The following is a 24284-nucleotide window of genomic DNA, read 5'->3' as shown; positions in this document are numbered from 1 at the left end:
TAGTTGAAACCAAAGGTGTCATGTAGCGGGAGGAAACAAAACATAGGTTTCTTGTGTTTTAAGAAATTACCAGCAGTATTTGTGACTTGTAATGAATTGTCTAAACTATGCCAAAACAGTGGTATGTTGCTTTAAATAGACTTAATGTTAAGTCCCCAAGTTTAATTGGTCTTAGCAGCAGGTTAACTAGGCTAACTAGGTCAGCAGCAGGACAGTGGCTGCTAACCTGCCTTGCCAGCCTCCCTTGTAAATTATTCCATAGCTATGGGGGCTAATGAGGAAAACTGTTTATTGTGGTTGTTAAATATAAGTTAAGGAATCTCACTTCCTCTTAAGACAAATTACCTTTCCTTTCACTTTATTCATGTTGCAACTCTCGAACAGAAAATGTTACATCACACACAGGGACACTGAGAAAATGTCTTTCATTGATATGACAACATTAAAATGCTTTTGCGACAGTAACAGACTATATGGAAGATCAGCAGAAGGCTTATTCTTTGGAAATGTATAGGTGGTATGGTGCCATTCTCTCAATTCCTGCAGTGTCATATACACTACAACAATAACTTAATTTACAATATTTACAGGTAATACAGAATGAGTAAAGTAAAAATCACAAAATGAAAACATTCAGGTATGGTCTTGACAAAACATACAAAAGAATAATCTAAATCAATGACAGATATAGTATGGGAGTTTAAACATTACATTTACATTTTATCTTCATGTTATACTTTGAACAGTAGCCCAGAAGCGGGTTCCACTTCAGCAGAGTGGACACATGCTTTTCAAAGGGCTCTAACTTTGCACTTAATACACCACCCTGCTGTTATATATTATTTCAACAGCTGTACAAATTATCTTTTCACTCTGTCCACCGATACTTATCATTAGGATGGCCAACAGCAATGATTGTAGGGAACAATAAGAAGTGACACATGCATCAGTTTTATAAAAGTAGGATGTCATCACTTTCTGCTATGTGTATCTTTTGAGACATCGCCACTACATACTGACTGAACAGAACAGCATGTGTAAGAGACAGAGATGCTGTGGATGAGCTGATATTAGGAATGAACACTCTGACAAACATTACACACACGCTTTATGCTCTCTGTAGAGTTATACCTAAGAAAGTGTATGAAAACATATCTGACCAAAGCCAAAAAAAGCAAATATAAATGATGTATATTTATATCATATTATTTCCTCCATTCTGTTCTGCTGACAGTGCTACTATACTGGCTTAAAAAAAATCTCATCTTAAACTATCTTCAGCTCGACCATACATCAATCAACACCATATTCCAAAATACGCACTTTGTCTCCATGTTAATTAACTTAAAAAAAAGGCAGAGGAAAATACACCTCAGGGAAAAGAAAGTCGGTTACACCATAGGAACCTTTGATTTTCAGGGGATATTGTTGAACTACATCCACACAACCAACTGGAGTCAAAATCCAATCCTTCACATCTTGTTGCAGAGCAATGTCATTAGTTCTGTACAGAACAAACCCTACTGTCCATTAATACATCAAACAACACCACTTCACACATACATGCATGCATGCATGCACACAAGCTTCTCTTTGACAGCAACCAAAGTAGAAGTTGACCCTTCCCATTGGCCCACAATTTAGGGGAGTAAAGGTATCCTGTTGAAATATATGGCTAAGCTCAACAATTCACAAATATTTCAGGTAAAAAACAAATTTTTCACTAGCACTGCAAATCAACCAGTCACTTTTCAAAACAAACATAATCGCAGCCTATTAACTACTCTGGAACTGAACACAACATAGTCAATGCAAATCATTTTTCAGTGTAAAGCAATTTTTATTTTCCTTTTCTTCTTAAATAAATCTTTCTAAGGTTTCATAGCTTATACCATCTCTTTGTCAGCATTCTCACATCTAACACACATTGCCTTTTGACAGCAACTATATTACAACTAAAACTGCAATAAAATCATGGAATAGAAATCTCTAAATAAGCAAAAATATCTAGGTATCTAAAAAAACTGGACACGTTTAACATGTTCACTCAAGATCATCCCATACAGTACTTCAACAGTGCAAAAACATTCAGACGTTAATCCCGGGATATACCCTCAATTTTAGTAACATTGGGCTGATATTAACGCTGTTCCTCTTCTGTCAGCCCTACATTCAAATTTGATTTAACTTGCTGAACTCCAAAATGATTGATTGATAACATATGATCGGACACAATATGGAATCATGGGAAGGCATTACCTGCATCTGCAGCACCTAAGCCTTTGTATAACTTAAGAATACATCCCAGGCTATTGCAGTATATTTAACATGATTGCAACCAGGGGTGATAACAGACCAGTATCAGGGTCTGTTGAAATAAAAGCTTTTTTTTGCATTCAGCAGTGGGGTAGTGAGTGTTTTTTGGACCCCTTTTTGTGTCTGTTGCATTAATACCAGTCACCATTTAAAACACAAATCCCTCTTACATCATGATTCATGATTGAACATGGTCTTTAACATCCAGCAAGTATAGAATCAGTAAAGTGTCAAAAACATGGATCTTTTTTTCAAAACCAGCCTTGTTACCTACAGTTAGCTCAAATAAAACATAACACAAAAACAAAACTACATTTAAATTTGGCAACAGTTTTGTAATAGTGCTTGTATGCGCTTCCAAACAAGCTGTAGCGTTGCTATTTAAAGTTTCCTTCAGCAAGCAAGAAACAATTATGTAAATACCAGAAATAAAGAAACACAGGAAAGCAAACATTGGGGTTAAGACAAACATTAATTTGATGAGAGCGATACTTGGACATACCAACCATTCATCAGCACATGTCCTTACTGTATGTAAGTGTACAACAGATACAGCGCTTTCCCTCCAGCAACTGATCTTGCTAAGAGATAACATTTCGCAAATTATCGTAGCACGAATATTTGTCCATCTTACGCTATCTGTTCATGTTTAGTTAAGTATTGTATTTGGGTATGTGATTACTTGGCAATAATTACTCCTGCAGGTGTTACGCATAGTGAGTGAAATCTTCTTCTTGGCAAAATATACCCTTTTCATATCCAGGAGCAAAGTCCTTCTCACATAGCCCCAAGCGCAGACATTCTTTCGCAGCACAAGTGCTTCGTGTTCAGCACTAGCACAAAGTTTAGTGCTGAGGAAGTCACTGCCACTGTCCAGAATTTGAGCTGAATGGTAAGCTATTTAGAGAGCACAAGCCCTGAAGGTTAAGTTAAAACTGCAAGCCTTGTGGTTTTCTTGTGAAAACGAAAGCATTTCTAAGTGAAGACCATGAGTTGTGGGTGTAGATTTGGTTTGTTGATAATGTGCAGGGTGCAAATTGACTGACATCATAGCCACACTCAAGAAGCGGTGTAGGACTGTCAAACGCAGAGTCCTGACTGCAAAGCTGTGAGGCGCCGTTCAATGCACTCCTTACCTGCATGCACAAAGAGGAAAAGACAGTGTTAACAAGCATAACAAGACATATCCATGCTGTGTTTGCATGGCTTTCTTCCAACTGCTATGTTTTATTTTTTTTGTCTATCTGCATTAGCTCTTTGATGAACTGGCTACCTGCCAAAGCCAAAATATGAATTTTAACATCACTGTGTAGATGGAACATATTTAATTAATGGGAAATCTAATCTAAGCAAATTGTTCCAAAAATATAATCACAACATTTTTTTAGCTGCAGGAACATTGCACAACGAACGATGGTGCTGAGTGGAGAAATCCCTTCTCTTGGTGAGATGAGCTGACCGACATACTTACATTTGCTCACACTGAGGATGTCTTCCTGTTCAGTGAGCAGCAGAGACAGGCCCTCCATCAGCAGGAGAGCTTTATGGTACCGCATGACGGATGCTTCCCCCTGGTGGAACATCTCGTCCAGTGCGGCAGTCTGAACCTGAGACGACACCAGGAGACTCAGGTCAATATATACAGAATGTTTTATATTAGTCTTGATTAAAACGCCAACATCATTTCCCACCTATTTTTCTCCCTTGCTTTGTGTGGTACTCTTTCCTGAGCAAATATACAAATACAGACATTACCTTTAAGCCATTTATATTGTAGCGGCATTCTTCTCTCTGTCTGGTGATCCACATTACCACTACTGTAACAGTCTGCGTATTTGCAATGAGCTTGACGCGAAATGATTCTTCAGAGGCAGTAACTCCATTTTAAAAGTTTACTCGACAAAAAACAAAGTTACAAGATTCATTCTGTGCTCAACTTGGCACTACGTTCAAAAAACTGTCTTGCTCCGCAGACTGATTAACCTCAACTGAGGACTATTGGCTATGACGTCGTCAGTAGCGTAACTAAAGGAGCATTTCAACATTTTTCGTTACTATATAACTGAACACATCTTATGAAGTCTAATATGGCTCTTACATATATAAACACCCTAATTAGCTCACATTTACTTTAGTGGCCTTACAATACTCCTGGGGCCAAAAAGCAACAATTTGAGAGCAAGTGTTTGCTGGATGCCCCCACATGATTACGGTGTGGCCTGCTGGTCAAACACCCTCATCTCCTCCTCTGCATCCCAACTGTCTAATTTTCCCCCTGGCTTACCATCTGCACAGTGTGGCTGAACAGCAGCCGCTCAGCTGTGATGGAGGTGATTTGGTCCATTAAACGGTGCTTCCTGGAAAAGAAGTGCTCCAAACGGGTGCTGAGTGAGCGACAGGATGCCACACTGGACTTGTACAGCTCATTCAGCCTCCTCACTACTGTATATGGATAGAAATGTATTTTAATATGCTGCACAGACACTCATTGTGCATTCTGTTTCATATATACGTATTAGACGCCTTAACAAGACCATCTTCATTAAAAAACAAAAAATGGCTCATACTTTGTTTGACTGTCGAGGATGGGTAGAGTTTGCCCTGTTTAACTCGCTCCATGGCTGTGTGTAAGGCAGAGGACAAGAGTTCTGTAGTCTTGAGGAAGAGAACCAGCTGTTCTGCATGACTGAGGAGAAAAAAACCCCACACAAACACACATATGCACAAAAATCATTAAAACTCAACTATAAATTGTCAAATGAGACTACAAACATTACAATGTTGGTGTTCAATTGTGAAAGTAAATGAAATATCTGTATGTTCAAATTGTATAGCAGGTGTAGGGGCAATTATGCATCAAAAAAGTTACAGAAAATGAGAAGACATGAATGCAAACACTGGCTTTGGTGCAGATAATATCTCTAACCAATCTTTGTCATCAAATAACACGCTCCCCATTATCAAACTCATCTGAAGTGTGTTTTTTCTAAATGTTAGAAGGCATTAAATCTCCTCTTCTTACCCCTGACTTTATCATATTTATGTCAGCATATCTTTGTTTGTTCTGGTGCAAAAATGCATTCAAGCTTACAAATCTTGCATTTTTCTTATTTTTTTTAAAATATAAAAGTAAAATACTCATGAGCAGGTCCCACAAATCTGCTAGCTTCAACATGAAAGTCTGACTTGACAAACCTTTTTGCCACATAAAAAAACCCCAAACTGTTTGTCCCCAAGGATATTTATTAGTGTCTCCCCTAACATAGAGCACAGGCAGGAGATCCACGTTGGAATCATTTTCTATCCAAATTGGATCAACAGTATTATAGCCGTCCACAAGGACTCACAGCGGTAGTTGATTGATACGGCCTTACCTCCACTCTCGGCTCAGTGAGCTTATCTGATCTGCTACCACGCTCTGCTGCTGAAACAGGGAGGGATGAGAAAGGTCTTCCTGCTCCCCCAACACCATGACGCCACGGGCTCCAGCTACCTCCATCAGACAGCGGGCGAAATCCAACGTGAAACGCAGGCTTTGCACAGTGTCTGTATGCTCCTGCTGCACTCCCGACAGAGACAGGAAGAAAGAAAGATAGAGGAACAGGGAAGAGGAAATTGTTTAGTGATATCACTTAGAAACAGAGGACACCAGACTGTAACTTCCCATTCAGTCTGCATTGGTGAAATGAACGCAAGCATTAACAGGAGGCAGGTCTATCCATGCATTTCATTATTCCATTCTCAGATTCCACATTAGGCTAATTTACCACAATGACTTGAGCTAAACACCCTTCAACTACACTATGCTCTCTTGTGATATTTTTCTTACAGTCAACACTGTCAAGAGGGATTATTCAATTCAAGGTTTTGTGAGAATGAAGCCTTGATTGATGTACACAACAAAGAAGACATTGCTGCATAAATACACAGACTACACAGGATCTAAGGGATGACCCCGTTCTCATTGCTTCCTTAAGCTGTGTATAAGACCTGCTTCTCACCTCCATCAGCGTCTCCTCGGGCAGCTCAGGAGCCAAAAAGGTTACAGGACCGCCCATGTTGGCTGTGATAGGATCAGTGAAACTGTAGCGAGGACTGGAAGGAGCCTCGAAGCCATCCAGATAGGTGCCTGTTTGTGGGTAGCGGCTTGTGAAGGAACCTGCAGGGCTGATTGAAGAGAGCGAGCCTGCGGGAGTCAGAAAAAAAGTAAATAAATAGTTAAATGTATTTAGTATATACATATCATATTTTTTGCATTAAATGCCAACAATTGATGAATACATTGAAACAAAGTTGTGTTGAGTACATTTCAACCAACTATGCTGCTTGTTGCTTTCGGCATTCACACTTGATGACCACTGTATCGAGTAGAGATTCGTTCCAGTCAATGATCAACATCTGCCAGCAGCTACATTCATTTTTTCTCTTCTCTTAAATGCCCTAAACTCTAATTACCATTTGGAAAATTGTGTGTTTGGATAAAATGTAATTTGGTTTATGACTCCCTAAATGTGGCTACATCTCTCCACAGTTGGGTTTAATGAAAAATAAAAGAAAATCAACCTTTTATGCTTGCCTTCATGACATTTAATTAAGTTTTCACATCATGGGAAACGAAAGTAATAGCTTCCTAGTGCTCTATGCTGTATGACGTGCAGGGTATATTACTAATGCTGCTGCGTCAGTGGAATTTGATTCCTGCAAGCTGCAGAGGGGATGTGGACAACATTTAACTTATTTATTTGTGTTGGAATGTGCATGAGCTACCTGAGTATTTCCTCTGTCTGGACGTATGAGGTGGGGTGCTGCCACTGGGAGGAGAGCCCACAGTGAAAACCACATGAGCTGGGCTGATTGAGCCAGGTGCAAGACCTCCCCCACCAGTGGGGGGCGCTAGAGGGCAAAAAAAAAAAGGTGACGAGTGAAGGTTGGGCTGGATATGGTTGACCATTTTTATATTTTCCAATATACACCAAGAACTACTAAACAGTACTTCAACGAAGCTCTCCCTGTAAATTACAGAATGAATTGCGCTACATTAATGATACATTGTTGTAATGAGCCACGTAAATTAAAAGAAATCCAACATATGTTTGTTAATGTAAATCGACAAGAGTTCCAACCTTTTATGTCTATGGCTTTATCAGAGGTCAAGTTCTCTGTGCTGCCTCGGTCACCTGCAGGTCCACCTGGTCCGAATGCAGCCATCAGCAGCATGTCAGACAGACGACCTGCACTCTGAGACCTGCTCCAAAGAGACAGGAAACAGAGACACAGAGCAGAGAGCATGGAAGGAAATAAAGAGATATTAATTAGGCTCCCATCCTTGTTTAATATATATATTTTAGTTATTTTTAATAGCTGCCCATTTCCTTCTATCCCAAAAAAACTAATTTGTCCTGTATCTGTAGGTAATCAATTCCTCCTGGATACACGGCATCATCGTGATAAACATACCACATAGAAAAGACAACAGCAAAAACAACAATCTAACCTGCCAAAGCCCTTTGTATCATCATTCAGTCTGTGGATGCAGTGGGCAGGCTGGAAAACTTGTGTTAGCGCTTGATGTCCTGCATCTCTGGGCTCTGCTGGAGCAGTCCTGCTGCAAGGGGAGCCGATGACCAAACCCTGTTGTGTCAGGAAGGTCATGAGGTTTGGAGAGCTAGGAGGCCTGGGGAATTCAAACGGAGGGATGGTCTGAGGAGAGAGACAAGAGGGTTAGGAGAGAGGTACCAAAAGGTTTGCTGATACTGCTTGGTAGTTTTTTTGTTGTTCTGTTTATCTCCAGAGAATTAAGCGCGCACACACACACGCACACACACAGACAGTGCTGACTCACCCTGGAAGGGGAGCCAAGGATTGTGGGAAGGGGGCTGCGCTGCATCAGCTCACTGAGTCTGGGGGAAGAGTGTAGAGGGCGGAGGGTCTTCAGGCCTGCCGAGGGGGCCACCACCGGGTCTGAGTGCTGCTTCCTGATCTTTTGCTTGACACCACCACTGACACACTCCGACAAACAGGGGGCACTGTGGAGCCGTGCGCCCAGTCCGGTCGCCTGTGGGTGTTGCTGAGAAGTCGGCCGGGATTCAATGTGAAGAGGAGCTGTAGGACAGAGGACAGATGTCAGAGTGCGTCTGCTTTTAGACAGCAGGTGGCATCGCGTAATTAAATGTCAGACAAGACAACAAGACAAGAAATCCACCAAGAGACTTCAGAGATGGACAAGTCCTGTCTAAACTCCCACGCTGCCATGCTGGATGTCCAGACAGCTAAGAGACTGTGCCAACACGAGGCACAGACGAGTAGCGACTGGTGGTGAGGAGGAGAGTGTTTGTGCACATAGGAGGTTGGCGAGTGTCTCAACCAATGGCTTTCAAAAGTAATGAACGTGTTGACTCAGAGAAACATTGGCAAATGCTAACCACAAAAGTATTTCCCTCTTTGTCTGCACTTGAAAAAAATCACCTACAAAAAGCCAATTGCCTTTCTAGGGCGGCCCCTAATTACTTTATAATTATTTGTTCAGTTTGATTATTTTCTAATATATCAATTTACCATTTAGTTTATAAATACTGTTTATATATAAAAACCTTCTTTGGTTAAATTGCATAGAGAGTAGTATAGAGAAAGCTGTGATGTGCATTTGTGAAAGTGGTTTACAAGGTGAAGAGTCGCTTTTGAGATACCTTGAGGGGAGAGCTGGAACTGTCTGCCGCCTCCCAGGGAAGGCCTACGATTGGTGGTGACCGCCCCCTGCCCATAGGGCGGTGAAGGCCCGGTCCGAGCAAAGCCCAACGAGCTTCCACTGCTGCAACGATGCACAGGTGTCGACAGCCTAAAAATATACAAAGTACATGAGTCACTGCAGTTGATTAAAGAAATGTAATTACACATTTACATAAACAAACAGTGTTACAGACCGTGGTGAGCCATCCAGTTTGGTACAATGGAGATTCTGCTCCATGCGATGGTAATTCTGGACCTGGGTAGGGACTGGGATAGGCGATGACTGACCATGGTTTCCATAGCTACCACCATAGTTACTTCCCGAGGACTCACTGGGCCTGCCAACAACAGTGAGAAGAGCAGAGAGTGCCAAGACAAACAGTTCAGAGATGAGAGGGTTAGTGTGTATGTGGACACAGCCAAGTATAACACTTTCAACATGAATGAGTACTCCACATATTTTGCAATAGAGACATTCTGTTAATGCTGCCTACTCTGTACAGTGTCTCTAATGTAAAAACAAACATTACATGCATGTGTGAACTAAGGTTTATTCAAGAAATGTATCTATTTAGAAGATATTAAGGAATTTAATCTACTGTACCAGCTACTTTCTGCCACTAGCCATTTTTTTTATAGCATTTAGTGTCTTGCCCTCTGAGCTACACAGCACCAAATGTATCACTACAACCAAACATATAGCTTTGAGCCGTTACCTGACGGGAGTTGGAGACCCACTGCAGGAAGGTGAGTGTGGTGGGCTTTTGACTTGGCTACACAGACCAGCAGAAGCCAGAAGAGAGCTGATTAAAGAGGAGAAGGGGAGCAGGAGACACAGTGAGATGCCATTTTGAAAAGAAATACAACATGTTCTCACTTTTACTGTATATTGAATTACGGATAGTCAATTATCCCATATACCAGCAGTGTTATTTAACACTGGAACACAACTACATTAAATTGGTGTAAAACAGTTAATGGCAATATATGAATACCCAATCCTTGCGTCTTACCCGCTGTTCATCAGGCTGTCCGGCAGCACTTTACTCTCACATGTCAGCTCACCCGCTGGAAAACCAGGAAAAATATTAAGAAAAGAGAATGAATAAATGATGATAGAGTAAATCTCCAGCTAATGAAATCATTTTAATGCCACATAAAAGCTTCTCTATGAAAATAAATTAAAAATAAAATATGACTTCAGTTAACCTACAGAGCTGGAGCCAAGGCTTAAGACTATGCACAGCGGAATTTGATATTAAGGTAGAAAGAAATGTTGTCTTACTGGTGAACTGAACAGGCACCATGACAAAGTCATCCGTGTCACAGGAGGAGGAGTTCTTGCTGCTGCCACCCCCCCCAGAGGAGTCCTTGAGAAGAAAACCAGCAGCCTCCTGGGTAGGGGAGGCCAGAGCTTTGGCACGCAAATGCTGAACCTCAGCAAGAGACTGCTGCAGAGACAGTGATAGAGGAAGTAGTAAGTAAACTAAGAAAGAAAGCACAAACTAAATAATGAAAGGGAAAACCGTATGTTGACTTTGTCGGTTTCTGTGACTGCACATAAAAACAGCCTCATTACTTAGGTACAGACAGAGAAACAGAGGAAATTATGCCGGAATAGTATACACAAACCGGTGGAGAGGCCAGGTGAGAGGTGGAAGAGCTGCTACAAGAGCTGGCTGATGCAGAGCTTGGAAAGCAGGTCATGGACACAGTAGGAGTTGCTGCGACAAAATGCAATACTATTGTTAGACAACTTAAGGATATGCACAAGGCGGTTTGAGACACACAGAGTTGTCTGTTTACAAGAAAGTCTACAATGTTGTGCTGACAAAAAGTAATACTTGTTGTCATGTTTGCATCACAATGTGTCTGTCTCTACTTCTCGATCTGGTCCTATAACGGAATCGAAGAATCATTTGGATGAAATGTTTTATCTCGTCATTATTTCAATCTTGCATTATTTTGAGGGTAACATTATATTTTCAAAGAGATGCACATTTTTGCTCTTACTGCCATCAGAAAATGTGTCATGTTTATTACAATCATGGTGCGAGACATTGTAGATGTAAGACATTTTTCTTAATATATATACATCATATACAATACAGCTATAGTCCTGCACTTATGTATTACTTACAATTATCCAACCTCGCTATATTAAGAAGTATATTGTTTATTCTTACTTACTCTTTTTCAGGGATGAGCTAGCCTCCAGGAAAGGATGACAAAAAAACTCATCTACCAACAACACAAGAAGAAACAGAATTAGTAGGAGGAAGGGAAGCGGAGCAACATATCAGGACAGTATTCTGCATACAGTTTATAGATACAGACATACACATATTATACTACTGGGTAATGGCACTAGATACGCATTTATAAACATCCTATATTAGTAAGTTAGCAGTTTAGATCTGCATCAACACCATATAGTCAACTGTTTCATGCATTGGACTGTACTTAATGTTCACTGACCGAAGTCCATGCGGTCCTTGTGGTTGCGCTGCAGCAGACCCAACAGCAGGTGCCTCAAATGGCTAGAAGTCTCTCTCGGGATGCTGCAAATATAGTAAAGATACAGGAACATTTTTAGCTGCATTTAGTTTACTTTTTATGTTCATACTGTCATTAAATAAATGATATGCCTCTATTCCCTTGAGATGATTAAATTAATGATAACCTTAGTGTGGTTTCATTAGGCAGCTGTGAGAAACTGAAATGTAAAGCCTTACAGACATTGGTTAGGTTCTGATGTTGGGGATTTGTTGGGGGCTTGTCATCTCTAACACTGTTGTGAATTAACTGCCGTTTAACTATTAAAACGACCCAGCTGGCATTGCCGTTGCTTTTTTAATAGCACTGTTGCAACACAGACACATTGTCAAAGATAATAATAAGACATTTTATTGGTATAATAGTGTCTCTGAAGAGATAAGGTCAATTCTTCAATGTGTATTGGTTGATTTGTTCTGAAGATGTATCACAGCAAAGTTTCTAATTTCTAATAAGTAAAATCCATAAAAATAAAGCAGAACAAAACAATTAACTTTATTAGGTTTTGCCTTTTACCATAACATCAGTTGGTCACATTCAAGATAAATATGCTCTCATATCATTGTGACTCCTTACTTGGGGCTGAGAGTCTTGTTTTTTTCATAGAACAGCCGGAGGTCCTGGGGACTGCTAGCCTAAAAATGACAAAAGGTCAGAGAGAGAGTTGAAATGTATGTATATCTGTACACACACAGTCATACACATTAATGGCACAGTATGCTGCCATTGCACAGATTGGGGAATGTCATTAACAGTGCCTGGCTTGGGGTTCAATCACTCGTGTAACACATGTTTTGATATGCCTGTCAATTAAGCAAAGAGTTGAAGCTACTCTGGTGGTTTCAGAAATGCTGCTAGGCCAGTTTAGATAAGGTCATTTTGAAAGAAGTTATGCGTTTCATCTTTCACGGCACAAATTACTGGTTTTTTCCTTGTCTTTCACATGATCTGGAGAGAAGAGACAGCCTGTTTGGATACTTTCAATAAACAGACTGAACTGATGTTTCTAAAACAAAAACACATTTTAAAGGATCATTCAGTATAGTGTCGTGTTAATGCACTTTATTTTCTAGCTAGTTTCAATTAATGCATGTGTTTTCCATCTTTTTTATCACAATAAAATATCTGCTCCAATTTCATTGTCTTGTGCAAAATGACAAACAAACTAATGTGATTATTATTCACCTACTCTTAACTGGGCAAAACAGACATTTTGTAAAGGCCATTAAAAAAATCAGATTATCTTTTCACTTTTCTATACACATATGCTTATGACTGTCTTAAAAGCCAGTGATAACAGTAAATTGTTTATTGATGTCTTTGGTCAACTGAGTTTTGATGCTGGCTCCTCCCTAAATGACGTTGTAGGTGTGAAGGAAGCAGGTCATATTGCAAAAAAAAAACATGCATTGTAATAGCGTATTTACCTGAAAAGGAGCCTTCCCAATCAGGCACTGAAACACTATGGTTCCTATACTCCACAAGTCAGCCTTGGCATCATAGTTTTGGGACATAATGACTTCAGGAGCCTTGTGAAGAAAAAAATAGTGAGATTGTGACACTTCAATGTAACTCTTTGATGAACAATTAATGAGATGATTAAGTTAGTATTACCCATGCTGTACTATGTGTTAGTGACTGTGTTTAGCAAACCCAGTAAAATTAAAGAACTTGTTCCTAGCACTGTTTTTTCACATGAACAATGATAAGAGAAGCATCATAAGCAAAAGCCATCATGAAGTTTGAGTGAACAAAGAACGCTTACCATGTACATAGGGGACCCACAGAGTGTTGCCGCCATCATGTTGCTCTGAAGGTACCTGGCAAAGCCAAAGTCCGCTGTGGAGAGAAAATGTGTAAATGCTGAGACTCAAACTGATGAAATCAGAAAAATAGAAAAGAACCCCCAGAAGTAAAACTGCAAATGGTTGCAGAAAGAAAAATCCATACTGCTCTAAAAATGTAATGTTTGTCTCCTACAGGTTCCAAACTGAACTGTATCTATTTTTAAACCCAATAAAACTATAAATCATAATACTAATAATGGTTGAGAGGCAGAGTTCTTGCCCCAGGGAATTATGGTTTAATAAAACACTTGCCAATCAAGAAGCACACACAAGCATTGTTTTCTTAACAGCAATGCGCATCTATATTAAAATAGTCTAAAGAATCTCTGTGTATTTCATTATATTACTTATATTATTAGATTTAAAAAAATCAACTCAACAGATGATGCCTAACTTCCTTGAGCAAACCGCCTATTTAACAAGTCAACATGTTTCAGTAATCCCTTTGCCACCGTGGATGTGTTGGTGTGTCAGTACCTGCACCTTTGCAGGTACAATGAGTGTGAACAGTCTGTTAGTGTGAGTGTGACAGTTTTCCCAGAGTGGTGAGGATAATAGCGTTCTGCAGAGACTGGGAGCCTCAGACTTCACTCCCACAAGGCAATCAATTCTCTCCAGAGGAACAAGAATTAATAGGCTTAAGGATTAGCAGAGTTTCCAAACAGCTGAACAACACAAACTCGCTCTCAGTACTTGGTCATGACACTTTCCGTAACGGTGATTACTTGTTGTTCAACCAACTTCATTGTTTATGGTCAAATGAGCCAAACTCGAAACCGACGAGACACATACTTCATGTATCTGTGAAGAGGGTTTTCTCTTTCTTGGTATTTTTTCAACAACGTTGAGGGAAAATGTGAAATGATATACTGTATATGATCTAATCAATTTCCTATACCAGTTTAGACTTATTATCTTAGTGGAATCAATTACCTTGGGGAAATCATTATTAGGTCCTGTTGCAACTGCTTGAAAAAAAGCTTGATTACAGTGAAGGGGTGTGCTGTATTATGAAAACTCAGTATGTTTTCTTTGCTCCTGTAGAGGATCCTAGTGTTTTACTATAAAATCCTAATCCAAACCCACAAGATTTGGTTTTATGTCTGAAATATCGTTTTATTTCTGACTATCTCTATAAACTTGTTTGACTTTATTATTAATAGATACTACTGGGCCAAGTTCTGCCACATTTTAAAATCTCTTTAATATTTAAAAATCTCAAGAAGTAAACAAATCAACCCAAATTTGGTGCAAAATACATGCACATGCCGTCACGCCATGTGGACATGCTTGCAAACTCTCACACCATCAAACATACCGATCTTGATGCAGGTGTTGTTGGAGTGCGACTTGCGTCCTGGTGGGTAGGAGAGCAGAATGTTCTGGGGCTTGAGGTCCCTGTGGATTATGCCTTTGCCCTGTAGGACCCTCATGGCCCCTGCAATCTGCTGCAGGAAAACCCGGATAGTGTCTTCACTCAGCGTGCCTTTGGCTGCAGAGAAACCAGGTTTATTCAGTACAAGTTAAGTTTGGTATAGAACATGGTTTATTCATCAATTACTGATGTAGGAAACATGGTGGGGGTATAGCAGACAGATTTGGACTGAATAACCCTCTTACCAAGATTTTAAAACGTTTGCAAATCATACTAGTTTTTCAAATGTTGGAGTCGGATCATGTCCGAAAAATGAATCTCATTTAACCTCTAAAAATGTCTGTAAGATGATTTTTTTCCTCTCTGTTCTCTTACATCACCCCACTGCCACCTCCTGATCTCCGTCCCTTCCTTCCCTCCAATCATCTCCCTCATCTCACGGTGGTACAGTATGGTTCCATGTGAGAGTCCCTCCCTTGTCTTGAATTTCTCTCTGGATCCACCTCCCTTCCTTTAAAGCCAGACTCAGGCTTGACTTGGGCCAGGAAAAAAAGTTTTGTTCATTGCCCACAGTGGGTAGTGGATCCAAACCACTTTTTTTGAACCAGACAGGGAAAGACCATTACTGGAAAAGGTCCTCTATTTAGACTCTGGGTACCTGGCAGACAAAGTTAGCAGCCAGAGCTATAATTAGTCTGCAAACTGCAAGATGTCTTATTTCCCATACTGCCCACGCTGACAGATAAAGGCCCACCCCAGTTGAGTGCACTGGCTGTTAAGAGCCCTGCAATTTATGAAATGCTGCAAACCTGGACATAATTATAGACTTTATTTTGATGACCAGTTTGTTGGCATAGTAATAAATCAAAAGCATTCTTACAAGAGGTGGTGTACTGTATGTATGTGATATATGTGTGGACACAGAAGAATACAGGAGGGACCCTTCTATGTGGTTTTATTACACTGCATGTTAAAGTTTATTTTAAGCCTTATGGCCTCCAAAAGGTCCTGAAGCTGTTATTGAAGCACCAAATCTGTCTCAGTCTTCAGGGCCTCAGATAAGAAGGCAGCTTCCTGCGGTCAAACAGGAAACCTTAAAAAAACAGAGTTGTGGCCTGAATGGCAGCCTTGGGAGTGTGTATTTTACTGTTAAGATGTTCCCTTTTTGTTTTTGCACTCTTTCAATCTTCTTGGTAGATCTAACAGAGCTGAAATAATAATGAAAAAAAATTCTTCCTCTTCTACTACTCATAGTCTTAACTAGCAGTTCCTGTCCAAAGATCATCATTCTGGGATTCAAAGAATATTTGCTTGAATGCCTGTATTGGTTGCTTTAGCGTTTTCAAACTAGAAATGTAAGATTATTCTACTGCTGGAAATTGTTAGCGTTATGATTTATGATCTTGGCTTTTAGAAATAAAGAGAGGCTTTCAGGGACTGTTTTCTATGGAGCAAGGACTCACCCGTTCGAGCAACAAAGATGACATTTCAACATCAGTTCAATAGTTTTTCTGTTTACTACCGAGAAGCATCTTGAGTTTTTAAGGAGATGATTTGTTGCACTTACAGTGTAAGTAGTCAGCAAGGTCACCCCCGTTGCAGTACTGGGATTAGATTAGAGATACAGGGAGGGGGAGAGAGAGAGAGAGACAGAGAGAGAGAGAAGGTGGGGGTAGACAGAAGGAGAGATGAAAAGGAATAACATTAGGACACACAGGTAAAACAGAGGCTGATGTGTAACCATGGTGAATGAGTCTCTGATATCAACCTGTCTCTGAAGAGACTAGAAAGCAAAAGAGATCAGAGCAATGACTTGCTGGAGAGTGATGTGTTTACAAATTTATAACCATGCTCTCATCAATATGAATGAATCCAGGAAAGGACAAGGCTGGGTATGAAATGTGGCTCTGAAAGGCTGCTTCAGTCATTTCCTGTTTCCAAGACACAGAGATAGGCATGAACAATGAATATGGTGATGATGATATAGATCATCTGGCGAGCAATGTCGGCCATTTGTTGAAGTTGTGTCTGATCAAGCTCTTCTGTTAGGCTGGCAAATGTGTTAACAGCAAATGGTATGTATCTGTACAACACGCACCAACAGAACAACTAACAGGTAACATAACAGGTAACAAACAACAATTCAACACAAATAGCATTATACATGCACTTTAGAATACTGAAATGGCCAATTATGGTGTCCAGAGAGCTAGCATGAGGGACCATGACATGCCTTGCAAGAATGATAAATATGTATGAAGCACTTGTCATGTTGAACATTGCCGATTACATTTGAGCATTAGTCCAGAGGCCAAAGTATCCGTAAAGTAAAGCAGTAGTTAAAAGATTCACAGACGTTATTCTACGTATGGATCAAGGGAAACGGAAGTAAACCACAGCAAAAATGTAGCAGCATTTGGATGTTAACCAGTGGCCATTTGCCCCCCTTGATGCCTGAGGACAGCTATATATATATAGCCCAGGCCATGTCAGCGCTGCCTGCAAAGGCTGAGACAATACAGCGCTCGGCAAACAAAGCCAAACATCACAGCGAGCTTACCTCCATTACCAGGTACACTGAGCTGGCAGTTTCCTAAAGAGGGAAGAGATAAGAGTGGGGGTAAACAAACACATGCCAGTGACAGACAAAAGGAAGGAACAGGCGTCACTTTTGCACAGTCATTATGTTTGAGCAAACTAAGGCGGTAAGCCGGATTGGAGAAATATACAATTGCCTAAAGGGCTGCAAAAATATTGAAGACTACCTGCTAAGACAGCTAAATGCTGAGTCTTGAGAAAGAAAAACAAAATATATAGGAAAAAAGAGAGCAAATAACAGAGCATTGCTTTGTGTAGTAGTCTACATAAGCATACTAATTTAGTAAAACTGGTTCCACCCCAGACTCCTGTACCACTGGACATTTAAAAGCAATGCCCTGCTGTATTAATACTGGGCCAACAACAATTACTGTATCAGATGGTTGGCTCTGCAATCCAAAGCATTAAAAGCAATGGGTGAAGAGAAACATTTAACTGTCTACTTTTACTACTGTCAACTGTCTAAACATTTAACTGACACGCTCCCACAACAACAACAACAATAAAACAAGCTTGATTGCATTTTTTTAAATTGCACATTTGGGGGAATTTAGAGTTCTAAAAACTTTTCTAACATCTGTTATCTATTTTCCTCTACTGTCTTTTCTCCCAGCCTCTATAAAACTGTCTGAGGCACAAGTTGGGAAAAATAAAACACAGTGCTGCCTGCATGAAAAAAAAAACACTCTTATCACATGGCTACAGATGACTGCGGGCTTTCACTCTGACCTCATCTCAGTATCTTGTTGAATCTACCAGTCAGAGGCCCGGCTGGTTTTTATAGTTCAGCTGAGTCAGGCCTTTTCAAATTGGTTGTCTTTGGCTTTATTGAAGCTAGACGGCAACCATCCAGACAGACAGCCAGTCAGTCAGAAAGACAACCAACTGGTTTTCCACCGCCTGTCTGTCTGTCTGAGGTTTGGTACTGCAGCACCGAACTTCAGTTAGATAGATGGTTTGGTGTTGCAATGAATGGTAATCTTCATCTCGTGCTGTGACTCAACACAGTCTCATGGAAATTTGTGAAATAGTCACGAAATAAAATGTATTGGTTTTGTGTTCATGGACACAAATCACGTTTTTTTCCGTGTCACTCAGAACGACTTTCTTTTTTGTGACTTTTTGTGAGTTAAGCAAAAACATCATGGTTGGGCTTAGGTTTAGGCAAGAAATCCATGAATGGTTAGGCTTAGGCCACAAAACCAACTCTTCGGTTAAGACAACAACAAGGTGTCCAACACCGGTCTCCTAGTTGACAGTCTTGGTTGTTGGACCCATCCACCTTCCCTCCCACCCGACCTTAGTAGTGTATTTCGGAAATGATTAAGTCACTTGCTCTGACTGTTGCTTAGGCACGTTGATGCCTTTAATTTGTGTCTCTACCACGAATAACACTCCTTATTTACTCTCCATTGGCATTATTTTCGTGCTGAGCCACACAAAAAAAACTGACCAATAGATTCAACTTCGTCCCTATTTCACAAATTTCCATCATACTGGGCTGTGGGACTTGCTACGAAATACTGAGACAACCAGGCCATTTTTGTTGTGGCAACTATTCAATGTTTCACATGGTGGAGTGTCCTCAAAGAAGACAGCACAGGCCATCTCTGTTTCTCTATGAGGGAAATGTGTATATAAATAAAACATTACATTAGGTCTGACAATAAGGATTACTTGCATTATCGCTCGATATGGAAATTACTCCCTTGAAAAGAATTGGTCAATAAAATGTCTAATGCATTTTACAATTCACATTGATATAAGAGAAAAGCAGCAAATCTTTACATTTGCGAAGCTGGAACCAGAGAATGTTTTGGTATTTTCACTCTTGCTCAAACCTGTGTAATTCTAGAATAATCTAGAACATTATGATTTATTAACAGACTAATCTTTAAGTCACTTTGGAAACACAAACTGATCAAAATTGAAAGCAAAGTAAATGCATTTCTCTGGTGTCCAGTGTTTGGTTTGGTTTCCATTTCCTACTGCCCTAATTAGTTAGCTAGATGGTTTGACTTCCTGCTCAGAGCATCCATACTGTCTGCTGTGCAACAACAAACCTGTCATCTTATACCCCGGCTGGGATTGTATTCAACCCACAGAAAGAGGTGTCCCTGCGAGTCAGTGTAACGATAAGAGAGGGGGATATTTTGGGGTTCTGCATGGGCAGAGGCATTATCAGCAGTTGCAAATACTTTTATTATGACTACTGATGAAGAGCTCTTGGGTAAAGCAGTAAAATCCCGATGTGCCATCAACACAACAATGTGACTGTTCTGGGGGGTGTTTGAGCAGCTAGCAGTGCTCAGCAAAAATGAATGCCCACATCACTGGTCATGACTTCTTTGTAACCTTTTTTTGTATGATGACTAAGGCCTCTGACAAAACTATTTGGGGATTTAATGTCAACTTGAATCAATGTCCGGGTCAGGTGATTTGGCCTGCAGTATTTGAATTTCATCCAGAATAAATAAGCAGATTTTAAGTATGAGATTTCACATGGGACAAAAAAAAACATCGAAGCATCGAGACTAGGAGCACAGTGGACCAGAATCATGCTCTGCAATTAATGACAGACCCAGTAATGAAACAGAATTTAAGTCAACATTCCAACAAAATGTTCTGCAACACACGTCATTGTGCAAAAATGTAGTCTTGTCAGATGGCACGGTTAGAATAATCGGAACATGAGATGTTTTTAAACCAGCTGGCAGTGTGTTAGCAATGGACCAAGAAGACAATAGAAACACATGGTGAGTTAAGATGTGTATTTGTGCCGGGGGAAGTGGGTCGGGATGTCTAAACTGTCTAGCAGGTGTTGTCACAGTGAGCTTATTACTGGTTTGTAGGCCTCAGGCAAGATCATTGCTGCGACTGTGGATTCTCAGTCACCTTACAATGCAACGCTCGTTTAGTTTGACCCTGAGCTAAGGGGTTAATACCCCTATCTGCACATGTATACATGCACAGGTTGTATGGGACAGAACATCTAGCCTACATCCATGGCTTTTTCCTTGAAAAGGTGGCAACATATCTCTTGTAATGAGCAGAAAAAACAGACACTACAATTCCCAGAAAGCCTAAATCAAGGAGACCAGCTGGAGACCAATTTGATTTTAGACAGAATGTTAACATGCTCATAAAGGTAGAAGTATTTACTGAAACTTTCCAAGGATTTGCTTTACATGGGAGAGCAGAGGAAAACATGCCTCGACAAGATCAAACAGAAAGAGCTTTTTTGGTTTTTTTTGAGAGCAAACAAATGTAGCAAAGCCTCATTTAACAAGTAGGGGAAAACAAGACTATTCAAGCTGCGTGAGTACGAAGTGGGTCATCTGGAACAGACACATCCAAAAACCCATCTGCTCTATTTTGTGAGCATAGACTGATGCAGAAACTGGGACGTTAAGAGGTGTGATAATGATGTATGTAAACAGAAGCATTGACACTGTTCTATCAGCCTGATCCTGACATGGCCCAGATACCAGTCGTGATTGCAGTTATACATACCTGAAAGTCGAGTAATGCAACAATGTTTTCATGTTTCAGCTCCTGCAGAAATGACAGAGAAAATCAGTATTTGAATGGTGTATGATTTCTTTTTTACATGTGTTTAACTTGAAATAGCTGTCCAATTTGACTTGTGTAGTGCACTTATGGCCCCATGTAGTTTGCAGAAAACATTTACTTTTACCACGTTCAACCAGATGAACCTGTTACCATAATAACCAGTGATCATATTGCACTCTGACATATGGCCCCTTTCCACCGCTAGACACTTAATTGTTCACTACAGGAAAATGTTATATTACCACAACACTGGCCAAATGATGTAATAAACACTTTATAACACTTTAAATTTAAATTTACAACTGCTTGCGAGGACAGAAAGTGTTGTTTTTGCTTAGGTGTTACTTTGTCTCAAACAAACATATGGTTGTTTATACACATAAATACTGTATTTGTTCATTTTAATACATTTATAATTCGAATAAATGGATACCAGTGAACTCTTGAGAAAGAATACTTTTGAGAGCTTCTGACTTACCTTGAGTATTTTGATCTCTTTCCCTAACAGTGTCTGGGATTTGGCCAAGTTTTTCTTGTTGATGCACTTAACCGCCACCTCCCAGTCATGTTTCTAGAAGGAAACATTATTTTTTTAGGGCAGATAAAACAAATGCAATGCAGCTTGTGTAGAACCTGTTGTACTGCATAAATGTATGTGTATGAAGATCTACTGTCTTTGCACTACAGTTCGAGTTTCAGTATGTTTCAGTACATACAGAAAATAGGTTCCATTTCCAAAATGTGTCTCTCGACAGTCAAAATCATGAAATCTAGCACATTTATAATACTTGGATATTTACCGCGCCATACTAATGGTCTACATGCCTGCCTCCTTCATGTTGTTGGTTACTTATCACCTCCCGAGACAGTAATCAACCACAAGGTCTGTGTACTGAGATCGTTTATGTAGAGCAGTCAGTGGCTCTTTTCTTACATAATTAATTTCCTACAAAACAATTCAATTTCCTTGTCAGTGCATTTTCTGACCTTGGAGTATATCTGAATGTATTGTATTATGTTTACATTGCAATAGATGTGTTCTTAGATGCCATTAACCTCAATTATACATGACACTGATCTGCACATTTACTAATAAAGCAACAAAGATGCTATTATCTATTATGGAGTATTATCTGTCTTAGCAGATGTAATATATTATATATATATATATATGGGATATATATATATGGCGGATATATATATATATATATATGGGACGGCTGTGTAGTGGAGAGCAAGGTAGTTCTCCAATCAGAGGGTCGGTGGTTCGATACCCAGCTTCGGCAGTCGATGTGTCCTTGGGCAAGACACTTAACCCCAAGTTGCTCCCGAAGGCTTGCCATCGGTGTGGACTGGATGATGCATGAATGTTAGTTAGAGTCTGATGGTGGCACCTTGCATGGTAGCCTGTCATCAGTGTGTGAATGGGTGAATGATATGTAATATACTACTGACTGTAAGTCGCTTTGGATAAAAGCGTCTGCTAAATGACTGTAATGTAATGTAATGTAATATATATATATGTTATTAGCAGTGTGCAAGCAAATTACTGCAAAGCCATCATAATATGTAGGCTTTCATTCCAGGTGAAGGGCATAGTACAACAACTCCTTCATTAATGCACTCAGTATGGAGCTTCCTAATGGAAACCAAACAGGTCTGCTGCTCTACATTCAAATGTATCAGGATTATGGACGTGCAGCATCTGCCCAACAATAAAGACCCTCACTGAGCAACAATCCATGCATTAAAAAAAACAAGTATTTTAGCCATTTACTGTGTTATTTTATGGAACATCCTGTTCGTGCACCCAGGCCTCTTAAGGACGTACAATGACAACAACTACACCAGATGGCCAATACAAATGCGATTCACGGCTGACATTACAACCAAACCATTCACACGACCTTTCATTTCATTTGAGCATCATTTTTTTTTTTGCAACTAAAATGAATAGTAAACAAGGAAAACACTCACCTCTCGGTGTCTGCCTTTGAAGACGACAGCAAATGCGCCATGTCCTATCAAGTCCTTCCGACTAAACTCAAATTTCCCCACAGTCTCCATGTTGTGCCAAAGTCTGGTTTTATACTACTGAGAGAGGCACAAATGACCAGGAGGCCTCAGGTCACCCTTTCTGAAAGCAATTGCTCCTTTCTCCTCTGTCAAGTAGAGGCAGCAGCAGTGATGTTCGCCTCTTTCACTTGCCATGAGCTGCCTTCCTGACAACAAACTATCCTCTTCTCTCATGTTCGCACACACACAGTTTGGAGTTGAACTCCTAACAAAGCTCTATAGTGAGTCCCATGGTCCTTGTTATTGCAGATCTCTGTCGTGCCACCTTAAAAAAAGCAGCTCACTGCGTTTTGTTTATATACAGTGGATCCTCACTCCTGTCGTCTGCAGCGAAAAACACGGAGAAACGAGCTCCGACCGTGAACGTAACACAAGGAGACAGTGTCCAATACGCAGACAGTACCGTATCCCCGTTAATATCTTGCAATTTGCCCAGTTGACTCGCCGAAAGTCGTAGTATCGATGGTCCCAACAAAGCAGACGGCGTCTAGCCTCTGCAACAGTGCGCATGCGCAGAGCGAGAACAGCTGTAGGTTTGACGTCACGACCAGGGTCCTCGGTCATAAAGTGAAAGTGTTTTGACATCTGCTTTGGCTTCGCTAATGATTGGCTTCACACCTTCTCATTCAATGGTTGTTCTTTATTTTTTTTTTTTTTATTTTTTTCTACATTGTAGATTAATATTGAAGACATCCAAACTATGAAGGAACACATATGGAATTATGTGGTAAACAAACAAATGTTCAACAAACCAGAATATGTTTTATATTTTAGATTCTTCAAAGTAGTTGAATGAGAAGGTGTGTCCAAACTTTTGACTGGTACTGTAGATACAATACTATTAATTAAGGGGTATACTGTTAACCTTCAGTCTGCATCTAATTAAAAGTAGAAATGCAAAAAGAAATATGCAGTATAAAGAACGTTTAGTATTTAACGTAGAAGTCAAAGTATTCAAAAAAGTAAAAGTAGTCATGTTATGCAGCAAAATAGTTCCTGTCAGTGTTATACAGTACCAGTCAAAAGTTTGAACACACCTTCTCATTCAATGGTTTTTATTTTTTCTACATTGTAGATTAATATTGAAGACATCCAAACTATGAAGGAACACATATGGAATTATGTGGTAAACAAACAAATGTTCAACAAACCAGAATATGTTTTATATTTTAGATTCTTCAAAGTAGTTGAATGAGAAGGTGTGTCCAAACTTTTGA

General features: G+C 40.0%; 1 protein-coding gene across 1 annotated transcript; it reads right to left on the bottom strand.

Annotated features, from left to right (window-relative positions):
- Positions 1–11: 11 nt before the first annotated feature.
- Positions 12–23568, bottom strand: ulk1b (unc-51 like autophagy activating kinase 1). The gene is made up of 27 exons (XM_054612235.1): positions 22969–23568; positions 21470–21562; positions 20932–20973; positions 17381–17413; positions 16388–16424; positions 14764–14937; positions 13364–13437; positions 13026–13127; positions 12175–12233; positions 11521–11603; positions 11233–11283; positions 10675–10766; positions 10328–10493; positions 10056–10110; positions 9759–9845; positions 9237–9380; positions 9003–9151; positions 8159–8418; positions 7811–8016; positions 7440–7561; positions 7084–7209; positions 6318–6502; positions 5691–5875; positions 4884–5002; positions 4601–4758; positions 3788–3923; positions 12–3452 (listed from the first exon to the last, which is right to left on the bottom strand). The coding sequence occupies exons 1-27, from the start codon at positions 23056–23058 to the stop codon at positions 3397–3399; spliced, it is 3084 nt and encodes a 1027-aa protein (XP_054468210.1). The 5' UTR covers positions 23059–23568; the 3' UTR covers positions 12–3396.
- Between the last annotated feature and the right edge of the window lie 716 nt (positions 23569–24284).

Source organism: Anoplopoma fimbria, chromosome 14, assembly GCF_027596085.1.
Source record: "Anoplopoma fimbria isolate UVic2021 breed Golden Eagle Sablefish chromosome 14, Afim_UVic_2022, whole genome shotgun sequence".
In the NCBI taxonomy this organism is placed as follows: Eukaryota; Metazoa; Chordata; class Actinopteri; order Perciformes; family Anoplopomatidae; genus Anoplopoma; species Anoplopoma fimbria.
This window is presented reverse-complemented; position numbering and strand designations above follow the sequence as displayed.